The sequence below is a fragment of the Centropristis striata genome, chromosome 1, assembly GCF_030273125.1.
Source record: "Centropristis striata isolate RG_2023a ecotype Rhode Island chromosome 1, C.striata_1.0, whole genome shotgun sequence".
Classification (NCBI taxonomy): domain Eukaryota; kingdom Metazoa; phylum Chordata; class Actinopteri; order Perciformes; family Serranidae; genus Centropristis; species Centropristis striata.
This window is the reverse complement of record NC_081517.1, coordinates 5076841-5101679: the sequence shown is the minus strand read 5'-3', so window position 1 is coordinate 5101679 and position 24839 is coordinate 5076841. Positions and strand designations below refer to the sequence as shown.

The 24839-nt window shown below is 38.6% G+C and overlaps 1 protein-coding gene across 1 annotated transcript in view; it reads right to left on the bottom strand.

The window, feature by feature from the left end:
• Positions 1-24839, bottom strand: part of rgs12b (regulator of G protein signaling 12b) — an 86249-nt gene that overhangs the window by 57986 nt on the left and 3424 nt on the right. The window contains 5 exon segments of the mRNA XM_059357211.1: positions 9865-9984; positions 19388-19981; positions 19983-20372; positions 21375-21614; positions 22855-24176. Coding sequence (XP_059213194.1) covers positions 9865-9984; positions 19388-19981; positions 19983-20372; positions 21375-21614; positions 22855-23928 — 2418 coding nt within the window. The 5' untranslated portion in view covers positions 23929-24176.

Genomic DNA, 24839 nt, shown 5'->3' with positions numbered 1-24839 from the left:
GCTGACAGTTTTAGCAGTGATGGAAGAAGTATTCAGATCCTTTCCTTAAGTAAAAGTACTAATACCACACTGTGAAATTACTCCACTACAAGTAAAAGTCCTGCAATCAAAACTTACTTGAATAAAAGTGAAAAAAGTATCAGCATCAAAATGTACTTCAAAAGTAAAAGAAGTTGTTATGCAGAATGAACCCACTCAGATTGTCCAAATATATTATTGTAATATTATTTTTGAAGCATTTATGAAAGCTTTAATTTACTGTTATCAAGGTAGGGTTTATTTCAATTACCTAATATACTTTTATGTGGTTTAATTAATATAAATGCATAATAATTTTAAATGTATTATGTCTTTTATGTTAAATCTCGACCTGAAAAGTAACTCAGCTAAATGTAGTGGAGTAAAAAGTACAATGTTTGCCTCAAAATGCAGTGAAGTAGAAGTATAAAGTTACATAAAATGGAAATACTCAAGTAAAGTACAAGTAACTCAAAATTGTACTTAAGTACAGTACTTGAGTAAATGTACTTAGTTACATTCCACCACTGAGCTTTAGTTATTTTCCAGGAAAAGATTTAACACAAATAACATTTGAAGTGATTACACATTTATTTTAATTACACCTCATAACAGTATATTAAGTAGTTAAATGAGCTGCTTTCATAAATACATCAATAACAATAATCCAATGATTTAATTGGAATATATAAAACAATCTGAGTGGGTCCATTCTGCAAAACAAGTACTTTTACTTTTGATACTTTAAGTACATTTTGATGCTGATACTTTTGTACTTGTACTTCAGTAAGTTTTGATTGCAGGACTTTTACTTGTAGTGGAGTAATCTCACAGACTGGTATTAGTATTTTTACTAAGTAAAGGATCTGAATAGACATAAAACTGAAGTGTAACTAGCAGCTTCGGAATACTACAGACATTCCTTTCTCCATTTCACTTATCCCAGGAGTCTATCCCAACACTATATTTGCAAAAGTTTACAACATTAACACATTTTTAGTGTACATGTTTATTTGTCATGGTTAGTGCTACTCAGCCTGTGAAAACAGTTGTATAATGTATTTTGTGAGTACAGAGGGAGCTTTCTTAAAGTCCCCCTCCAGACACATTTTAAGTATGGGAAATCCTCTATAATAATATGTTTTCCCACATAAAAACTGAAAAAAAATCTTTCTCCCTCATTGAGAAATTCTAGATCTGGTCTTGTGCTCCGCCCACCACCGCTGCTCGCACTGGGTTGAGCAGTTAAAGAGAAGTAAGATCTTCAGCAATTAGCATCTAGACAACTTTCTCTGTTGGGGAAACATCAGAGAGAAACAGGTCTGAGCCAGGCTGGAATTTGAGAGTGGTGTATTGTCGGGGTTTAAGAGAAAATCCGGTCTCTCTCACTCAGTGTGTTTAAATCAGGGGTCTCAAACTCAAATTACGTGGGGGTCGCTGGAGGTAGTATCAAAATGACCAAAAAAAGACACAAAATGACCAAAAAAGACACAAAATTACTAAAAAAGGACACAAAATGACCAAATAAAGACAATAAATGACAGAAAAAACTAAATTACTTAAAGAAGAAACAAAATGACCAAAAAAGACGCAAAATTACCCAAAAAGACACAAAATTATAAAAAAAAAAACCAAAATTATTAAAAAAAGACACAAAATTAATTTAAAAAACCCCACAAAATTATTTTAAAAAGACACAAAAACATTTTTTTGTAATTTTGTGTCTTTTTTAAAATAATTTTGTGTCTTTTTTCTATTCATTTTGTGTCTTTTTTAAGTAATTTAGTTTTTTTTCTGTCATTTTGTGTCTTTTTTTAGTAATTTTGTGTCTTTTTTTGGTCATTTTGACACTGCCTCCAGCGGCCCCCAGGCAATTTGAGTTTGAGACCCCTGACTTAGATTGTATTGCATCCTAAAAACTGTAATTGTTCCAACAAAGCTAAAACGCTGCTTTAATAAGTGAAGAGGCCTCGCAGCGCAGTCAGGTGCACGTCTCAGGGTTAGTTCAGGACATGTGTGTGTTTGCGTGTGAGATCAGTTGAGAGCTCCTTCCCATTGAAACAGACAGCATTTGTCTCTGTGAGGAAAAGCTAACATTAAGGCTGTAAATCAATTAGCTTCCGGAAAGATCACACACACTGCAACAAACAAGCATGCACACACAAAAACTTGAGCAAAAAAGGAGGTGTAGTAAATCTATGCTCAGCGAAAAAACAACCAAACAAAAAGACATTTGCAATCAAGAGATACTACACATTTACACATTTTATAGTTGAGATACAGAATCTTTTGTTAAAGTATTAAAGTAAATCAATGTAGAAAGGATTTCATGTGTGTCTTCTTTTAGCAGAGTATGTTTTAAGTTTTAGAAATTATAGTCAAAAATTATTAATTTGGCAAAATTTGTGATAATTCCGAGTGCTTTTTAATAATATAGACTTTGTTTAAAATGAGACATGTATTGACCAGCAGACATGGCGTCAGATAAGCAACAAAAGAAAAGAAACTTGTGTATAACTTGTGTTTTTTTTCAGCACAACCTCACCTATAGGACCTATAATAATTGATTTTTTTATTCTGACTTACTGGATCAACATTTTGAACCAAAGAAACAAAGAAAAACCAACATAAATGTGATCTTGTGATTGTGTGTGATCCTGTCATCCAACTCTGGTTTTTCTTCGAGTGTGACTGTATTTTATTTGTCTTGTGTGTTTCGTGTAACAATTTTGGTCATTTTGTGTATTTTTTAGTCATTTTGTTTCTTTGTAAGTCATTTTGTGTCTTTTTTGGTCCTTTTGTCTTTTGTTGTGTCTTTTTTTAGTTATTTTGTGTCTTTTTTTGGTCATTTTGTGTATTTTTAGTCCAACATAAAATGTGATTTTGAATCTTTTTTTTTACTTTCAAAACACTATCATGCTCAATAAAGAATTTAAAATGTTGCAAATGTGAACAAAGGTTGCATATATAACATATAAGAGGGTTACATCCAGTTCTATCATTTTATACTAAATATATTTGAGCTTGTCTCCAGTTTTACTTGGTATATCATCATCAAACTGAAACTGGCCTCATGGAGTTTACAGCCAGAACTTTAGAGGTAAATTTACAGTAGGGCTCCACGCTGCTTTGTTTTCTAGTCTGGATGTCATGAAGAAGTCTGGATTTGGTGCTTTTGGAGACTCCAGAGGGTTAAAATAAATAATTTGTGCATGTGCACCGTGTAACGGATTGTTTTCTCAGCCTATCTTACACCCATGACAATAACACCTGTAGTTTAACAAACGGACAAACCAAGTGAACCAAAAACATGATCTCTTTGGCAAAGGTGATGAAGAACTCAACAATGTTGTCCAACATGGAATTAATGAAACTATGATGTAATATATTTCCCAATACTTGGAATGTAGCTTTTGTCTTCCCCAGTGCGTTGAGCAGGTGCATCATTTCCTGTGAGTCACATGCATGTGGGTACATGTTGGGAGTCCCACGTGGGAAAAGTGTTATTCTTGAAAATGTGTGGTTCTTGTGTAAACTAGAGAATTGTCACATGTTCACTGGAAGAATCCCTTGGCATTAACTATTTTTAAAATGCCAAATACTTTGAAATGCTCAGCTTTTATACGTCTCTGCTGCAGTAAAAAATGATGTGAACTTAACAACGTTTGCCTGTTCAAAACGATTCTAGCTGACCAAGAAATTATATTCTAATATTAAAATACAGTAATGTTCGAAAAAATAGCAGTCCAATGTGACTAAAAACATTAATCCAGGTTTTTAGTATATTTTTTATTGCTACATGGCAAACAAGGTACCAGTAGGTGCAGTAGGTTCTCAGAAAACCAACAAGACCCAGCATTGGTGATATGCAGCTTTTAAGGCTGTGCAATTGGGAGATAAGTTGAAAGGGGGATGTTAAAAAAAATAGCAGTGTCTGCCGTTGACTTTACAAACTCAAAACTATTTTGTACAAACTTTTTTTGTTTAAGAGATGATATCTAGACATTTTCATGGTTTTCTTGATAACCATTTTGGTTATTATCAAGAAAACCATGGAAAATTGCTAGATATTTGCTCTTGAATTGAACTCTTATGAGCTATTTTTGTTATCATTATGGTCAACAATGGTGTAATAATTTTTTCCATGACTGTATATACTCATTATTTAATTCTGTATTTGATGCACTGTTTAAAATGCACTGCATCCCAATCCCAAGCCGCTATTGCATACCCAGACACCTCATAAAGAGAACACTACCTGCACGGTTAAAACGTTTTCATTGGAATTGTCTCTCCCAAAGACACTTGAGCTCCACTGGAAGAGAAATTTCATCTCCCTTCACCTATCATTACGGTGCAGCTCATGGAGTAAATAGCAGCAATCAGCCTAGCAATCAGCCTATTGTGTGCAGTGTTTGGCCCTTATATTTGTGCATTCAACCTCTGAATTATTATCCTGCTCCTGCTTCATTCGTCTTATTTAGTAAATAGCTTACACAGGTGGGACCCGCAATCACCTTGCTGTTCAGATTGTAACCTTCGAGGACCACTTGAGAATTGTGTGTGTGTGTGTGTGTGTGTGTGTGTCAGCGTCCTTCGAAACGGTTAATTAAGTGAGCTAGCTGCACATGAGGCTGTATTTTATCTCGTTCACAGTGGTTGTCTAAAATACCCATCTGTGGGTTTTACACATCAATATTTCCTAATTAAGTTTAACGGGTGTTTAGTCAACACTGTCCCATAGTTCATCAGACACGTACAGCTGGAAGAGAGCAAATGTGTACAGCCTGACTTCCTTCCCTCAGTCCTGTCATAAGACATTGTCTGGCTGTTTGTGTGTGTGTGTGTGTGTGGGGGGGGGGGGGATATGTTGGTGTGAGTGCGTCAACAATCAGACTCATCACAAGACAAGCTGCAAGCCTCAAGCTCGGCAGACATACGCGTATACGTTCAACACTGCGCACACACACATGCACACTCACGAACACTTCAACTGCAGCATGATGTCTGCTGGAGAAGCTTCAATAGCACAGTCACTAAGATGGCTGAGAACAGTGTGTGTGTGTGTGTGTGTGTGTGTGTGTGTGTGCATGCAATTATAGTGCAATCATGCTTATGTGCATTGGTGTGGGATCGACTTAGGGCTGCAATTTGTTTGTGTATGTGCATGCCTGGCCCCTCATGTATATGTGTGTGTGTGTGTGTGTGTGTGTGTGTGTGTCCATCCTGCGTATGTGCACGTGCGCGTGCATGCACCTATATACTCTGTGCTTTTGTATTGAGGCCTCACTAACGAGGGAAATGTCGGCTTGTTGCTCATCAGAGCTCATTAGAAGTGCAGGCTAACACTTCGAACCCCATTACCCCCCACCACCTTCACCACACGAACACACCACACACACACAAACACACACCAATCTCTCTCTCTCCTCCCCCCTCTCATAACACAAAGCCCTCTCTGTTTGTGGACATTACCGCATAAGCAGCAAGAGAAAAAGGCCTAACGACCGGAAGAAAAAGGTAGAATAGAGAGGGGGGTGAGGGGAAGGGAAGAGAGAAACCCTGCCATGGGATGGTCTGGCAGTGGCACAGAGAAAGATCTACCCCTGTATGAAACACACACACAATGGAGGGCAAAAATGCACTGGTGCTTCTGACGTCACCACCTGGTGATGAATCATATTTCTAATTATCTGTGTCATGATTAAAAGAAAGCAGATACAGTTATGAAAGATATGTTACTAGTTGTCTGCTTCACATTTGGACAGTTCAACATGATAAATAAGCACAGCCGAGTACAAAGTGTAACACTTTTCCAATAACATTATGAATAGAAAGTATTTCAGATGCAGCCGAACAACAATTCCTATATTCTATATTCACATGGCTGCCCTTCTGCTCAAACGTTACACTCAGGACAGAATCCAATCCTCCAGGAAGAGCTTTCGTAGGATGGACCTTTGGCCCAAAAAATAATTATTACCAAAAACGTACATTGGAAAGACACATCTGCAAATCAGCAAATATTTTTTTTGTTTTGATTTAAACAACCCACGTGAAATGACTTGTTTTACCATCGAATTCAATTAATTCAGTCCGATAATGTCTAGAAGAGCTTCACAATTAAACCATTTTATTCCCTTTTGAATTAGTCACATGCTAAAATGGAAGTAGCCGGCACAGCCAGCTTAAGTAATACAATCTATGAGCTCCAGATCCAGGCAACATCCAAGCGGCAACCTCCGGGTCTGAGCAGGGAGACAAACCAGGAAGTGTCTTAAGCTGCTTAAGCATTCTACCAAAGATTCCAGCAGGGGGCGCTGACGGCGGCTGCAGAAGCATTTCAGTCCATTCATTTCAATACAAAATGAGAAAACTTCTCACTTGATTTATCACCTCAGATTTTTTTTAGGACAACACTACGGTCTCAATCGCTACTAAAAAATCTTCTTCAAGACAATCTGATGTTAATAGTGTAAATAATGGCCCCATTTAGAAGAAAATAGAAGATGAAGAATCGTATGATTTGGGGCGTGGCTACCTTTGATTGACAGGTCACTAATAAGGCGAGCCGTCATCAGGAGAGAAGCAGAACAATGCGTATCCACGGCAACGAGTCAATAAATGTTATATATATGAAAAAAGGACGTTTACTGGTTTGGTTTCATAACTTTCACCCTTTCACTGTATTTTCACTTAAAGTTTATTTGAACGTTTTGTTCATTAAAAATGTCTTGTTCAGCGTTTGGTTGGACTAACAGACACTCCAAGGAGTCGCTGTTCAGTTTTCTGAGGTAAGTAACATACATTTTGTTTTTGTTTTTTGCTAGCCAAAATGAAAATCCCAGTTAATGCTAACATGAATTAGCGACGACTTCTCTCTTCGCCGTTTCCAAAAAAAAGAATGCAACAAGTGTAACACTGAACTCGATGCCTCAAACAGGCCACAAACCAATGGGTGATGTCACGGTTACTATGTCCATTATTTATACAGTCTATGGGTAATATACAAATGGGAGTTGGCTACTAAGCAACTTTCATGAGAATGAACAGGGCCCCATCTCCAACGCTGTGTTCTGTTCTCTTTATGTGTTGTACATCCCTGTTGGGAGCAGGGTGGAAAGGAAATAATCTATTCACTCAGCCAGCTAAAGAAAGTTAAAAATGAGGCACCAAGTGATTGGCAAATACATTTTAGGTTCAATCCAAAATATTTTTGGCATAAAAAGTAAACACAACAGCTTTCACTGTCATTAAAATAGTTTTGAAGTTTCCAGCTTTGTCGCATGTTATTCCCAGTCTGACTCCCTGTCTCCCTACACTTCCTGTCTCTCTCCACTGTGCTCTCCAATATAAGAAAAATGCTAAAAATGTATATTGAAAAAAATCACTACTGAAGCGACAGTATGGGATGTGCTTATCTGCTCCCAGGGAGCCTCCGCAGATACTAAAAACGGCGGAAACATTTAGCTGCCTTCTGATCTCTATCTCTACGACCAAACAGTTGTGGATTGTGCTCACAGACAGTAGGACTCTGCTTCGGTCCTACCAACCTTTACACAAACACAAACACACACACACACACACACACACACACACACACAGGCTAGACATGATTAGAAAAACACTCAGTATGTCCTACTTCAGTTAAACTTAGATGTACAGTATTATCCTGTAGCTAATAAGGGAACTGTATTTTAACTCAATTTAATATAAAGAGATGGCAAACATAGCTTTTGGAAGCACAATGCTATACATATTAATCTTAAAGGGATAGTTCAAATTGACTAAAGTCGTGTATGACGTACATTTGCATAGTGCATTGCAGTCTGTGCATCCCCACTTAGCATATTTGTTTAAGTTTACGCTATATTTAGAATATTTTCACCACTTTTCTTTCCATCAGACCAAGGGTCTCAAACCCTAAATTACTTAAAAAAGACACAAAATGACCAAAAAAAGACACAAAATTACTAAAAAAAAAAAGACACAAAATGACCAAAAAAGACAAAAAATGACTGAAAGAACGCTAAATTACAAAAAAAAGACACAAAATGTGTAAAAAAAAAAAAGACACAAAATGACAAAAAAAGACACAAAATTACATGGGGGCCATTGGAGGCAGTATCAGAATGACAAAAAAAAAGACACAAAATGACTAAAAAAAAATTTTTTTTAAAAAGCCACAAAATGACCCAAAAAAGACACAAAATGACTGAAAGAACATTCATTTACTAAAAAAAAAGACACAAATTACAAAAAAGACACAAAATGACCAAAAAATACACAGAATTACCAAAAAAGACACAAAATTATTTAAAAAAGACACAAAATTATCAAAAAAAGTAATTAAAGGGACCTTTCACACACAACACGGTAAAGGGCCATTCAAATAAAACTCACATTAAACTTTCATATCAAGGTGGGGGCCACAAAATATCATCACGAGGGCCGCAATTGGCCCGCGGGCCACGAGTTTGAGACCCATGCATCAGACTGTTGGTTGACTGGGAGGGAACTGAAGCAGTTCTGTGTTCATAAAAGCCACCAGACTCATTAACAAAACAACCAATTTTATCTTGCAGAACAACTGCTGTCTGAACTAACCCTTTAAAACTCCATAGTGACACAAAAACACAAACAAACAAACCATTCAACACAGTGGTAGACCAGCAACTTCTGTATTCATGCATGGAGAAATTACTGTTTTTGGCAATAAAGTCTGGTGGCTATGACAAGAGCGTAGATAACAGCTTCATAAACAGCATAGACCAGAGCATAAACATAGACAGCATCTGTCTGGCTGCAAAGTAAAGTGGTGAAAACATTCTTGTGTACACTTAAACTGATATTGATTATTTAAGGTGGCTAAAAGAAGTTTTACTGCTGCCCCCATGCACATAGTATGAGAACCTCATACAACCCCACCTCAATAAATGTGAGCTATCCCATTAAAAGATATTAAGATGAATGCAACCCTGTGGAGACCTAGGCTTTGTCTTCAGGGTATTTACAGTGGTAGCCATGATAGCAGTCTATTGTATTGTTCCTGCCTGAGTACTACAGCAACCGCTGCAGACTTTCTCGTTATAAAATGTTGTACAGTAGTACTAAATAGGCATATTGTTATCGCTAAACTCATGGCTCTCAAATGACTGGATCCCAGGTCATTTCTTGCAGCTAAAAGGAGAGTGCAACTATAACTATTTGAATAGTGTAGCCATACTGCCCCAGTGAGCAGAACATACAATATTTCTACACCTTAATGCATGGCTGATTATGATAAATAATAAACTTGGCTAGTGTTAAGAAAATCCCCTGCTTCAATTTACCTGTTGAAAATAGATGGGTGGCATTTTTATTTTATTTTTTTATTTTATCTAACTCTGTTACTGACATGATGGCAAAATGTATGTGGTAAAATGTATGTTCTTGTGTTTCTGTTGAAAAACAATAAATAAATTGTTAAAAATAGAAAAGAAAAAAGAAGAAATGTCCTGCTATTAAAGCTATACTGCTGTTTTAATCCAAAATCCTGTAAATTCTAAAAAGTCTATTCGCTCTTCCTATACACTGGCACTGTCCATGGCTGTGTGTATGTTGCCATGGTGATATGAGAAGAGGGCTTGACGTGTCATGTGAGGATGTATGATGCGCATGAGCTGCTATTATTAGAGAAGGATGGTGCACGTGTGGCTCAAATGTGACAACAGCACAATGGTCAGACTGAAATCAAGCACTGCAATAACCCTCAGCACTTTGTTGGCAGATGTAAGTGCTGCATATATATATTTGTGTGTGTGTGTGTGTGTGTGTGTGTGTGAGTGTGTGTGTGTGTGTGTCTACCTCCAGATCATCCAGAGAGCGGGCCAGACTGAGGCGTTTGGATCGTCCAAAGGAGCGTCTGGCTGAGGAGCGCTGGGGGAGCGGAGGGAAGCCCATGGTCAGACCACGGAACCGTCCACCCTGACGAGACAAAATGCACATGTTGGTGTCAATCATAACAATGCACAAATAAATGCAAATAAGAGCATCCGATATATCAGCCAATATTAATTTTGGTAGATACATTTCAGCACAGAAATGCCAAATATACAGGTACATCTCAATACATTAGAATATCATAGAAAGTTTATTTATGTCAGTTATTCAATTAAAAAGTGGAAATAACACATTATATTGATCCATTACACAGTTTCCCCCTCTTCATGTTTCTGATCTAGTTTATCTGAGAGTGTAGACCACAAAAATATTTGGTAACACTTTACAATAACCATCATTTATAAATAGTTTATTAATGTTTAATCATTATTTATAAACCGTATATAGGCCATTTAGAATGATAAATACATCATTTATTAATGTTAACGAATAATGACAAATAGATGGTTTATTAATGTAAGTTTATAGTTACTTTACCCTTAACAAACAATTAAATGATAATTAATAGTTTTAGTTACACTCATTATAACATTTTCAACACCATATTAAGTATGTTAATGATTATGAAATGATTCATCTACCTTTAAGACATTGGTTGAAAACATTTTAAGATTAAATATGTATAGCGCTTTGTAAAATGGTTAATAGCTTTGTTCACTTAGTTGGTTATTGTAAAGTGTTACCAAATATTTTGTGTGCTCACCCCCTAATTCCCTCCCAACAAGTTTCACTAGCCTGTAGTCTTTCTGTAATCGTGCCAGACACACAAACAAACTGTAACTCGGCGTGCCCTAGCTTGTGATGTTAATGTTGGGAAACTCATTTTTCCAATTAATCCAGCACCACATGAATACACCACAAACGCCCAATATCACAATATTAGTTAAAGTGAAAAATAATGTGTGCATCCGCCCTGTGATTCATATCGTCTGCACACGCTACATCTTTACACCAAGTTTCATGACAATCGGGCCAGTAGTTTTTCTGTAATCCTGCTGATAAACAAACAGGCAAGGAACAAACAGGCAAACACACAAACTGAGCCAAAACAAACCCTCCTTGGCAGAGCTAAGTAGAAATATTGGTATAATTATCAATCTCAAACATCCTTGAACAAATGTCACTGTGTTAACACTGTTGGTGGTGAAGTAACAACTACGGCAGCAGAGAGTCAACGTCTTTGTTATTGATGCTATTGTGCATTGATGGAATTATTAGTTTATTAGTTTATTATTAAGATCCCCATTAGCTGCAGCAAAGCCACAGCTATTCTTCCGGGGGTCCAACTAGGGTTGTCAAAAGTATCGATACTCAAAAAAGTATCGATACTAAAATGTTGTATCCGGATACGATACTCATTTTCAAAGTATCGATAGTACCGATATTGTTATGTGTGTTAAGCATAGCCAAGGAAGGAACACTTAAGTTAAGTTATTGTTGTTTTTTTTTATCAAGCTTGCCTAATATTGTGCACAGCATACGACTCTCTGCGCTAAAAGCGAGGTTTTTAAACAAAATAAAAGGTGCTTTTAGGACAGATATATTTCTAATAACAATAAACAGTGAGTACAATAGTCTGTCTTTGACCAATAACCAATTAAGTTTCTTGTGCATAGAGATAATATTTGTCCTGTAGTCACACTTTAGTATTGTGCAGGCAGCTCTATTCTGTATTGTAGTTTATTTAACATGTCTCCAGTAGCATTCCACCATTGATGTGATGTCATAGATAGATAGATAGATAGATAGATAGATAGATAGATAGATAGATAGATAGATAGATAGATAGATAGATAGATAGATAGATAGATAGATAGATAGATAGATAGATAGATAGATAGATAGATAGATAGATAGATAGATAGATAGATAGATTGATTGATAGTGTCTTCCTGACACCCTGAGGGCACCACAGTCCATAGAGACTTTTAAAAAAGGACTAAAAACATTCCTTTTTAGCAAAACCTTTGGTTCCTCCCATCTAGATGGTTTTTAGATTATGTATGTATGTTTTCTGTTTTTAGCTGGGGTTTTTTCCCTTTTTTATCCTTTTTATAATTAGAATGTTATGCTTTTAACCTGTAGCACTTTGAGATTTCCTGTAATGTAAAGTGCATTACAAATAAAATGTATTATTATTATTATTATTATTATTAGATAGATAGATAGATAGATAGATAGATAGATAGATAGATAGATAGATAGATAGATAGATAGATAGATAGATAGATAGATAGATAGATGGGAGATAATAACAACACAATTAAATAAAAAGAACAACCTAGGCATACTTCAAGCAATAAAATATAAAAACAATAAAAAATAGAATAAAAGATAAAGTGTCTAAAGAAGGAGTATGTATTAAGGAGTAGAATTCCAGTGCAGAATAAATATGAATATGCAGTATGAAAATGTTGGTGCTGTGAAACAAATAAGGTGCAATAAACAGTGTGCATAAAAAACACATAAAGTGCATAGCGACGGTATGTAATGAACCAGACTATTTGTTATTGGACAGTGTGATGCATGTGGCAGGAAATATTTTATATCTGTCCCTTTATTTACCTCTCATGGGATAATAATTTCCTAATTGTGCACATTTGTGCACATTCCAAACCAAAATCATCCAAACAGTGATCCAGTCCAAACAGGTTTTGATAAACAGACTGTAAACCACCTGTGACTGGTGCCTGTGTGTGTTTGATTGGACAGGTGTTGTAGAAAATTGACTGTCTACGTGTCAAATAAAGACACAGCATGACATGTGGGCAGTTTAAATGGAGGCTTACATGAAGAGATTTGAGCTCTGGCTGAAGCATTTCTCTGTTTCACATGCACAGGGTTTTTTTCCACTGAAATGTTAAATTCCACATGTTATGCGCAGGCATGTACGGTCCTGTGATTTTTGCCTGCAGCCAGATCGTACTTTAGTCAACCCATCACCCAGCCACAGCCACACACCCTGCCACACAAACAAACTGACACGGTGACAAGGAAGCTCTCAGAGCTGTATCTGAGGAGGCAGTGTGCTCTTCATTTGGATTGTGCTGTACTGCTGTGTTCATTTAATACGGCTACATTTGATAACTACAACATTTCTAAAGACATTTTGAGTGTGCTTGACTCTGGCCCGTGACTCGCACCCATACATTATTAGATTACAATTTGATCTTTTTCAAAATGGAAACGACTACGACTACGGAGAAGCGAAAGACGGCTCATTTGACCGCAGTCAAACTTCCGGGTCACGTAAACCCAAACAATTAAATATTAAAATCAAATTCAGTCCTTGTGCCCGTTTTTCCATTTCGTATTTTTGATCTGAGCCTAATATTGAAATATGAAAAAACAAGCATTTTACTCCTTTTTTTCTTTTATAATAAAAACCAAATAACAAAATAACCAGTCAATTTTTCATTTTTTGATTTTTGATTGCCAATTGAAAATGGAAAGAACGAATGATACACGGATTATAAACCAGGTGTTGGTGTGTGTGTCTGAAAGTAGTGTGAAACCCGTCAGTTTGTGTTTGTGTGATCAGTTAGTGTGTAAAACTGATCAGTTACTGTAAAGTTATCAGTTAGTGAGTGTGTGGTTTTTTTGGGGTCTACATATGTGTTTTGTGAAGGAAAATGAAGAGATTGTCTTTTTAGATCAATCAGAAGAAACTGGTAGCTCTGCTTTCCTCGAAAAAATGTCCCTCCTTTTTACCATGGCAGTCTGTGAGGCTGTTGGTGCGTGTTAGTGGATCATCTGTGCGTCCTACGCCCAAACTATAACTCTGACAGCTTTACCAGACGAATGTGAGTGAGAAGACAAATTTTCCTACGTTTCTATGTATAAATTATTTCTGTAGCGTGGTATCTGCGGCCTCGAGCGCAGTTTCCAAATTTATTTTTTGACAATTTTTTCTCTCCGTCTGCACTCTAGCGATGATATCATCCACTCTAACCTCTTCATAGGGTAACATTGGGGGGATTTTTTGGCCTGTTTTTGCCGAATAATTTGAAAACCATTTGCTGAAACCCTTACAAAAGTCATAGCACACTTGTCATGGCCGAGCCTGTCGATTTGATACCTTTTTAATGTATGCGCGACCAAAACTCCGGGAGGAGTAGTCGACCGGAAAAAAAACACGGAAGAAACAGAAGAATAAATAGGATTAAGCCCGGTGAATAGTTTATAGTGTGCTCTTTCAAGCACACTTCATTAATGAATAATAAAAATAATACTTAAGATGACACAGTACTTGTGTAAGGACGAGTTCAGTGGAAACTGGAATGACGTAAAACTGGACAGCTGTTAGATGATGCCATAAACCTCTGCCACAAATGAGCACGAGTAAATTAGTCATTGGGTCATCAAGATTTACTATCCAAAGCCATCTGACAATGATGTAAGCACACTGAGCACTGCTGTAAACCAAAGAAGAGAGGAAGCTAAGTGTTGCGTTGCCTTCACAAGTCCACAATTAGTCTTTTAACAACTGTTTTTCTTTCCTCTTTAAGAGAACAACAGAAATATTTTCCTCTTTTCTCGCCTCTCACAAATGGCATTCGGTGAAGAATCTCCTCATACTGTAGTAGGGAGCGTATGTCAGAGGACCCCCGCTGACTAATGAGTAATTAATCCACACTGACAGGCTCCAGAGGCCAAACTGTGACACATGTTGAATCTGACTGGCTGATAAGGAGCAGGTCTTGTCGGCATTTCATCAGGCAATGACCAGTGGTGTTGCCTGGATACTGAGGCAAGCCTCTGTGTGTGTGTGTGTGTGTGTGTGTGTGTTTCTGTGTGTGTGTGTGTGTGTGTGTGTGTGTTTCTGTGTGTGTCTGTGTTTTAGATAACACTGATTTCAACACTCGATTTCACCCAAAAATGCTCATATGACCTATGTTTAACCTGGCCACTTGAAAACAAGTACTTTTTTTTTAATGGCAGCCAGGCAGAAGGGGAAAAAAGCTTTTTATTTATAGGAATTTATAGGTTAGAGCTGATTTGACTTGAAAAGGAAATGAAAAAGTGTTGATTCGACTCTGATTTGTTTTGGGTGTGGCCGCACAAGAGCTTCTACAGAGAAACATCTCAAAGACTCACTTTTCGTGGAAAACTCACAGCTTTTATCAGTGGAGATGATCTTGTCCCCCGGCCTCCCTCCCATACACACACACACACACACACAAATACACACACACACACACACACACACACACACACATACGTACAATGTCACAGAAAAGAGGCATCCTTCCTGTTTACAACAACACAGCTGTCAACATAAAAACACAACACTTGTTCCTTATAAAGAAACAAAAACTGCACCAGTGAAAGAGGCTAAAAAGTAGCAGAGCCTTACAGACACAGTCGACACTACTGAATGCTTATCTCTTTCAGAAATCATAAAAATTATTGTATCACATTTCAAGAGTCTGATTTCAACCGTCTGTTTGTGTCTGTATTACGTATATTCAAAGGCTTTAATTCCACATTGGGTTAAATTTCACTTCCCTGTTATGTAAGTAGATCAACAAGAAATGTGCATTTTATGGGCAGATGAACTTCAGGTGCCGAGGGACTTCCACGCTGCATGTATAGCTTTTTTTTTTTTATGAAAATCTAAATTAGTTTCCCATGAACTGCCATGAGAGTGCAGGAGGGTCCAGGAGGTTTAGATAATGAAACAGTGCCACCATGTGGTAAACACTGAACATGAACTAAAGATCATGCGAAACAATATGAAATAGGTGGAGGCTTTAAATAAGCCCATCTGGGTTTTCTGCCTCTCCCTGCACTTTACATTATATGTTATCTTTGTCATTTTATGTACACTACCAGTCAAAAGTTTTAGAACACCCCAATTTTTCCAGTTTTTTATTGAAATTCAAGCAGTTCAAGTCAAATGAACAGCTTGAAAGGGTACAAAGGTAAGTGGTGAACTGCCAGAGGTAAATAAAAAAGGTAAGCTTAACCAAAACTGAAAAATAATGTACATTTCAGAATTATACAAGTACGGTAGGCCTTTTTCAGGGAACAAGAAATTGGTTAACAACTTAACTCTATGGAGTCTTGGGCTATTTTGTCCATTTTTGAATTATTTTCATGTCTTTGTAAGTAATTTTGTGTCTTTTTTGGTCATTTTGTGTCTTTTTTAGTCATTTTGTGTCTTTTGGTGTCTTTTTTTGTCATTTTGTGTCTTTTTTTGGTCATTTTGTGTCTTTTTTAGTCCTTTAGTCCAACATAAAATGTGATTTTGAATCTTTTTTTTACTTTCAAAACACTATCATGCTCAATCAATAATTTTAAATGTTGCAAATGTGCATTAATTTCAGAGTACACTGAGACATTAAACTGCATAATTTTCAATTAAATTCTGGAAAAGTAAAACTTCTGACCAGTAGTGTAATTCTAGCTATGCAAATAAAATAAAAAAATTAAATAAGATAAAAAATACCAACAGTATAAAGTGTAACAAGTCCATTCCAATACTTATACAACAGAAGAACTACTGCAAGGACATCTGTCACAGCAGAATCAACATTTTTTTTGGACTTCAGGTAATCGTGGCTTACCAGGACGCCCACGGCTGCAGAAGTTGTGTGTCTCCAGTCAGAGGACATTGTTCAGAGGGGTTGACATCCACCTTCCTGTCACTGTCAGCCTCTACCCTGACCCTGGCCTTGCAATCACTTCCTCTGATTGTCCCCTGGGGGTCCCTGGGACCCTCTCCACTCGGGGAAACACCAGCCTCCTTCACTATCAAGGAAGCAAGAGTCTATCCTTGTTCTAATGTGTAAATGTATACTACAGAAGCTTTACGATTCAGACGGGCTGCACAGAAGTTACTGCAGAAGGAATCCAGTCAGGCTGGTTATATATTTCTCTCTTGGTCTGTATCGCTTCCTCTCTATTGTCTGGAAACAATAAACAGCCAGTCTATCATGCACTGCATCTCAATGAAACAAGGACATTTCTTCACAGCCAGTGTATTGGAATGTCACATTAATAATGTTGTCAGCCATGTGGTTTAGATCTGTTTATATGTAAGTATGTAAATGCTTTAATTAATCGAACATTTTACCATTACTTTATTAAAAGTCCTACACTGTAAAAAGCCTGGTTACCATGGTATAAAGCAGGTCGAGGTGCTGTATAATTACTGTGAAATCGGGCTGGACGATTCAATATGCTAATTTATTGTCTTTCAGTGGAATTACAATGTGATTACATATCATTAAAATCATATATCGAGATATATCAAGAAAATCTAGTGAAAGGTACTGTGCAAAAGTTTCAGGCAGGTGAGAAAAATTCTGTAATAAAAGAATTCTTTCAAAAATAAAAATGTCAATAGTTTATTTTTATCAATTAACAAAATGCAAAGTGAGTGAACAGAAGAAAAATCTAAATTGATTTTTAAATATATATATATATTTGGTGTGACCACCCTTTGCCTTCAAACCAACATTCATTTTTCTAGGCATTTTTTCACACCTGCATAAAACTTGTGCACAGTATTGTATATATACCACCCCAATTCTGAAAGAGTTTGGATGCTGTGTAACATGTTAATAAAATAAGAATGCATAAAATTCAGAATTCAAAATGTACATTTACAAAAAAAGTGTATCAGTATCAACAGGAAATACAATGACTTTGTACAGTTTTCAATTAAATATATGTCAAAAACGATAGCAAATTATTGTATTGTGTTTTATTTCAATTGAAGACTTCCTTAAATTTTTTGAATAAGGGTTGTTCATATATTTTTAATTTGTCAGGTACTGAATTCAGACAGTTTGGAGTAGACAAAAATAGTCAATTTCAAATAGACTATAATAAAGAATTACCGGAAAACATGCTACACCTGGATATATAACTTTCTTATGATATTAAATGACCTATATTGGGAGAGAAACCCCACTGTGCAACATCCACAGAGAAGCTGTGCCTTTAAACAAACCGTCAGAAGTTGCAGAGATGCAGGCAGGGACCCAGAAACACTGACCAATCACAGCAAAAGGCTTTTTCAGGAGGAAGGCTTAAAAAGACAGGAGCTAAAACTGAGTGTTTAGGTAAATTCACACACAGTACTAGGGTTGTCAAAAGTATCGATACTCAAAAAAGTATCGATACTAAAACGCTGTATCCGGATACAATACTCATTTTCAAAAGTATCGATAAAAAGTGATATTTTCTCTCTTGAAGTCCCAGAATGAAACAGAGAAAAGTCGACTTATCATGCTTGCCTAATATTGTGCACAGCATACAACCTCAAAATATTGTTCTAATTGTTATTGTTTATTGGATTTATTTATTTTTTGCACTACCTCAGATCTGAAGCTTGTTATCATAGTTGCAGTTTCTATTTGCACAACTGTTTATTATAAATATTTAACCTGTGGTTCTGTTAATTTTTACATGTTACATTTTTCTTGTTAATAAAAATATCTGTTAAATTTTGGGGTCTTTGTTTTTATCCTTGTGGTATCGAAAATGGTATTGATTATCGAATATTTTCGTATCGGTATTGAGTTAAAAATTTTAGTATGGTGACAACCCTACACAGTACAAGCATGTAAATATGTTCTTGTAGGTATGAACCTGTACATGAGTATAATATGTCCCCCTTTAAACTACTCTACAGTCTCCTCTGCTGTTGAGCCTCATTAAAGTAGGAAACAGGTGGTTTTCAGGTGAAGGCAGATGCCTGGTTGGTGCATAATACATGATCTGATACTGGAGCAGTGGGGATAAATAACTTATCAATCCACTCGTACCAAGTCTGGGGAGAGAGCCAAGTGGGTTGCTCGCATTATTCAATATAGCACAGAGATGTTTGTTGGGGTGAACAAGGTTCATCGCAGCTTTCAAAGCCACTGAAAGGTTTTACAAGTGAGTGAGAGAAAACCTTCATTCATGGCCTGAATGAGTTAAACACGAGGCCTTGAAGAGGAGAGTGTGAGAGTGTGATGGAGAGCAGTGGGATGAATACAGATGGATTTATAGCCTCAATAAACTGCCCTCTTGGACACAGTCGAGTCAGAGTAAATTTCCACAGCAGGGGCGTGTGATGGGGGGCGCTACCTGCTGCCCCGGCTTCTCATCTCATGGTCACTTTTGACACAACTCTTCCAAAAACCCACACTGGCACAGCACAACACAGTAGTGAATGCAGTATTGTTGAGAGATTGACGATAGATTGAGCTGACGTTTTTAAATAAAAATGAATAAAATACAAGGTCAGCCTGACAACTAAACTTTGTGGTATTAGTAGTTATTATGATTATTATTATAATGTTCCTGTAGTATAAATTCCTGTGGTCTATGTCTAGTACCTTCAGGTTGAATGCACTTATTGTAAGTCGCTTTGGACAAAAGCGTCTGCTAAATGACATGTAATGTAATGTAATGTTGATCCAAAACATACCTTTTTCTCTCCCTCCTTTGCGTTCCCTCTCTTCTTGTCTCTGTCGCCCCTCTCTGCTCCGGCTCTCTCTCTGTCTCCAAACAGCTTCTTCGCCCACTCATCCTTCTGAGCAGCCAGCCGGTGGGAGTGGGACTGGGGATGTGAGGGAGGAGGAGGCTGGCTCCCTCCAGGTGGTGGCAGGTGGTCTCCAGGGGCCAGCGGGGCCCGGTAGCGGTCGGCCGGGATCTTACTCATGGGTGGGGGCAGGGTGCTGCAGTTGGCTGACGACCATCCGTCCGTGGATTCGGCGTAAGACTCCTGGTCGCTGCTCAGGCCCTGGAGGTGAGAGTGGTGGTGCTGCTGCCTCCAGTCCCTCAGCACATGGACGGGGAGCCACCGCTGCGGCTCCACCCCTGCTCCTCCTCCTCCACCCCCTCTCTTCTCCCCTCCCCCCACGGCTCCTCCCCTCTTCCCCGGTGCGTAGTGGTGGGGGTGGACCCCTCGAGGGTGCCTGCCGGGGACATCGGGGTGAGCCAAGGGGAGAGGGTGAGGCAGGTCGGCCAGGTGTGGATCGTGGCGGTAGTGGCCATTCCTCAGAGCCGGCGGAGGGGGGGGGAGGGGGGAGGGGGGCTGCGGCTCCTAGGGTGGGGCTCCAGGCCTGCTGGGAGGACGGCGGGCTGTCCCAGTGGCGCGGCCCGGAGATGTGGTTGTGGTTGGGAGGACCTCCGAGGTCCACTAAGAGCACTCTGTTGCTCTTCTCTTCTGGTAAAAAGTTGCCGATGCCGCTGTCGCTGTTGCTGCTGGTGCTGTGGTTCTGCTGCGCGTCGTTGTCCGGGTCGTGGAAGGCTCGGGCACGGACCCCCTCGATGTTGTCCCCCATGTCCCGGTAGAGGACGGAGACAAACTGGAGGAGAGGCTGAGAGCTGGGGGGGAACTCCAGGCAGCCTCCTGTGTCTGGGTCGGGGGTGCACTCAAAGCCAAACCTCCGGGCTACACCTGAGTGGACCTGAGGAAACAACCGTGACGGTGTCAGTCGACAGTTTATACATTATACAGGTGCATCTCAATAAATTAGAATATGAAAGAAAAGTTTATTTATGTCAGTAACTCATTCAAAAAGTGGAAATAACACATTATATAGACCATAGGTCTCAAACTCGTGGCCCGCGGGTCAATTGCGGCCCTCGTGATTATATTTTGCGGCCCTCACCTTGATATGAAAGTTTAATGTGAATGATGTGATGAATGGCACTTTACAGTGTTGAGTGTGGAAGGTCCCTTTAATTACTTTTTTCGGTAATTTGTGTCTTTTTTAAAATCATTTTTTGTCTTTTTTAACAATTGTGTATTTTTTAATAATTTTGTGTCTTTTTTTAATAATTGTGTCTTCTTTAATAATTTTGTGTCTTTGTAAAATAATTTTGTGTCTTATTTTGGTCATTTTGCGTCTTTTTTGGGTCAATTTTGTGTCTTTTTTGGTAATTTTGTGTCTTTTTGGTAATTCTGTGTCTTTTTTTGGTAATTTCGTGTCTTTTTAATAATTTTGTCTTTTTTTGGTCATTTTGTTTCTTTTTTAAATAATTTTGTGTCTTTTTTTTGGTCATTTTGATACTGCCTCCAGCGGCCCCCAGGTAATTTGAGTTTGAGACCCCGGTTATAGATCCATTACACACATAATGAAACATTTCATGTCTTAATTTATCTAATTTCTTCTAATTATAATGATTATGGCTTACATTTAATGAAGACCTTAAATTCAGTGTCTCAAAAAAATTGAATATAACAAAAGACCAATTTTAAAAAGTATGTTTAATATGGAAATGTTGGCCTCTGAAAGTATGTCCATCTATATGACTCAATACTTGGTTGGGGCTGTTTGACTTGAACTACTAGAAATGGACTTTTCCATCAGATTCTAATGTATTGAGATGCACCTGTATCTTGATATTGATGTTATTAAATGGAGTAAGTGTGACCTGTAACCCTCACTGTGTCTCTGTGTAGGTACCTGGTGGTGACAGAGGTCTGGGTCCACGATGAACACATGACAGGACGTTCTCAAACTGCCCTCTTCATCTCGTCCGTTGCTGAAGTGGAAGTCATCGTGGTCGTCAGTGGCCTGCATCGTCACCAGTCCGAAGAATCGACGGTCGTCAGGACAACAGGCGCTGAAGGCGAGTTTTTCTGCAGGATAGGTGGCCAGGACCTGACCTCTGTCACTGCACAGACGCACACTGTCGTGCATGACCTGGTGGGGTATAATTAACACATGTTGTGATATGATACTAGAGAAAATAATAAGACGATCATAGTAGACATAATTCACAAAAACATGACAGACTTCCCCTTTTTGATATGTGTTTCAATTGTTTAATTAAAGCAGGGGTCTGTAACTCAAATTACCTGGGGGCCACTGGAGGCAGTATCAAAATTACCAAAAAAAGACATAAAATTACTTTAAAAAAAAAAAAAGACACTAAATAACTGGAGAAACACTAAATTACTTAAAAAAGACACAAAATGACCAAAAAAAAGACAGAAAATGACAAAAAAAAGACACAAAATTACCAAAAAAATACACAAAATTACTAAAAAACACACAAAATTATTTAAAAAAAAGACACAAAATGACCAAAAAAAGACACAAAAATGACCAAAAAGAGACAAAAAATTACAAAAGACCCAAAATGACTGTAAAAACACTGAATTACTTAAACAAAGACACAAAATGACAAAAAAAATACACAAAATTACTAAAAAAAGACACAAAATTACCAAAAAAAGACAAAATTACCCAAAAAGTTATTAGACGGACCTTCCACACACAAAACGGTAAAGTGCCATTCATATAAACTTGTGGGCCACACTAACATTAAACTTTCATATATGATACAAAATATCGTCATGAGGGCCCCAATTTTCAACCTTAGAGAATATTGGAGGATTTTACATACTGTCAGAATGTGTAAAAAAAAAAAAACATACGGACCAAGGGGAGGGGGGTAATATTTTGAGAAAAAAGTTTATGAGATTAAAGTGGCAAATCTACGAGAAAAAAATTTGCAGATTTATGAGATTTAAAGTGGTGAATCTGGGAGAAAAAAGTTGGGGGTTTTTCCACTTTTTTCTCGTAAATCTGTGACTTTTTTCGCGCAGATTTGCCACTTTAAATTTCTTAAATCTGCATCCTTTTTTTCTTTGCCACTTTAATCTAGTAAATTTGCAACTTTTTTCTCAAAATATTACATCCCCATTTTGATATCCACTGAAGTGACCAAAAATATAGTTCTTCACCCGATAAAGAGTTAACCCTTTGGAGTCCATCTATTTATTGAAAATACACGTTTTATTTACAGTAATAACTTTATTTATATATGATATGTAGACAAGCTGAGAAAGCCAGTTAAAGTGCAATCATAGGAGCTCCTGGACTTCAGAGGTTTAATAAGTTATTATCATTAGATGGTTAATAAAACATGTAATGGTACCTTCATGAGGACCAGTGAATGGATCTTCTGCTCGGCCCGGAGGCGCCTCATGCTGCATCTGATGGCCTGCAGGCTGTCGCTCTCTAAGCTCGCCCCGATGGAGGCCAACTCAATGGAGCCCAGATAGCCTACGATCATGCCCACATTGAGGATGCCCTCGCTGGGCTCCAGGCCCAAGTCTCCTCCATCTCCTACATCCAAGTCTTGCTCTTCGTGGTGTTGAAGGTGGAGATGACTGAAGTCGGCGTCCAAGAAGACCGAGTCATCATTCAGGACTTGGGCCATTTCCTCCTCAGAGAGCAGGTTGGGGTTGCTCTGGGACCGGGGGGGGTTCCGATACGGAGGGAACTCTGGCTCAGAGAGCGGGCGTGGCTTCGATGAGGAACTGGCCCCGGGTCTGTCCTTGTCTGAGCTGCTGGAGGACTGGCTGGAGTTCTCAAAGATCATGTTGAAAATCCCTCCAGACTGCAGCTCCGCCACAACCTTCTCTGCCCGGTTAATACCCAGCTGCTTCGAATCCATCTTGGGTTTGTACCAGCCTCCACGGGCTCCACAGCCTGACCTGCTGTTGTTGTTGTTGTTAACACTGTTGTCATAGAAACCATCCAACTCATCATCACTCGAGCACGAGTCCAGGTAAGACGCTGCCACGGTGTTGCTGCTATGGTGCCGACTCCCGGCGGAGCGCTGGTGGTGATGGTGCCTCCGGTGGCGTTCTCCCTCGGCGATGACCAGCTTCAGGACGCCAGAGCAGCGTCCGATCAGTTTGACCACGTCTTCGTGCGACGCCTTGGAGACGTTGATGTCATTGACAGAGAGGATGTGGTCTCCTGAACGCAAACCTACATAGTCTGCAGGACTCCCTTTCAGGATGCAGCTGAGGATACAGGGACTCTGACCCGTCAGCGTAAAGCCGTAGCCCGTTCTTCCTCTCGCCACCTCCACCGCCCGGATACGACCCGGCTGGGAGGAGGAGGAGGAGGGTGGAGGCAGGCCGCTGTCACCACAAGGGCGTCTTTTGGATGACGCATCCACTTGCCTGAACATTGTTCCAGGGAACTTCCTCTTGTCCATTGATTCACTTCAGTTTCAGTGAGCCATTCTACATCCCAAAGCTTTGCTCAAAGCAGAAATACAGGACATGTCTAGTGTCGTCTGTCTTCTCGTCAAAGCGCTCTGCTGTCAAGTTGCTACGAAAAAATGAGTCGCTGTCCTAAATGCAGCAGAGGGGTGAAAGTTTGTCCTCAGTTCTGGCACAGCCTCGCTACAGGAGCATTCCCATCCTGGTGTCACTCTGTCTCCCAGTTCATGGGCTCAGTCACCTGCAAAACAACACAACCAAGTCAGTCATAAGAGCCTTTCGCCTCCTTAATCCTTAACAGGACTCATTGAAATACTTTCAAATTCCAAATTTCAACCCTAGAGAATATTGGAGGATATTACATACAGCCAGAAGGTGTCTGACTGTGGAATGTGTAATAAAAAACATACAGACCCGGGGGAGTTGGGTAAAATTTTAAGTGGCAAATCTAGGAGAAAAAAATGCGCAGATTTATGAGATTTAAAGTGAATCTGGGAGAAAAAAGTTGCTTTTTTCCCCACTTTTTTTCTTGTAAATCTTCGACTTTTTTCGCAGATTTGCCATGTTAAATCTCTTAAATCCGCAATTTTTTTTCTTGTAGATTTGCCACTTTAATCTAGTAAATTTGCAACTTCTTTCTCGAAAAATGACCTCCCATGTGGTTCTACGACCTCACAGAGAGACATGGGGACCTTATTTTGATATCCACTGAAGTTACCAAATATAGTTCTTTGCCTGATAAAGGGTTAAGAGATAATTCACCTTAAAATCCCCCCCAAAAATTTCCTTTAACCTATAGTATTATTTATCAATCTAGATTGTGTGATGTGAGGTGCAGCGAGTTAGAGATATCAGCCCTAGACATGTCTGCCTTCTTTTAAATAAAATAGAGCTAGATGGCACT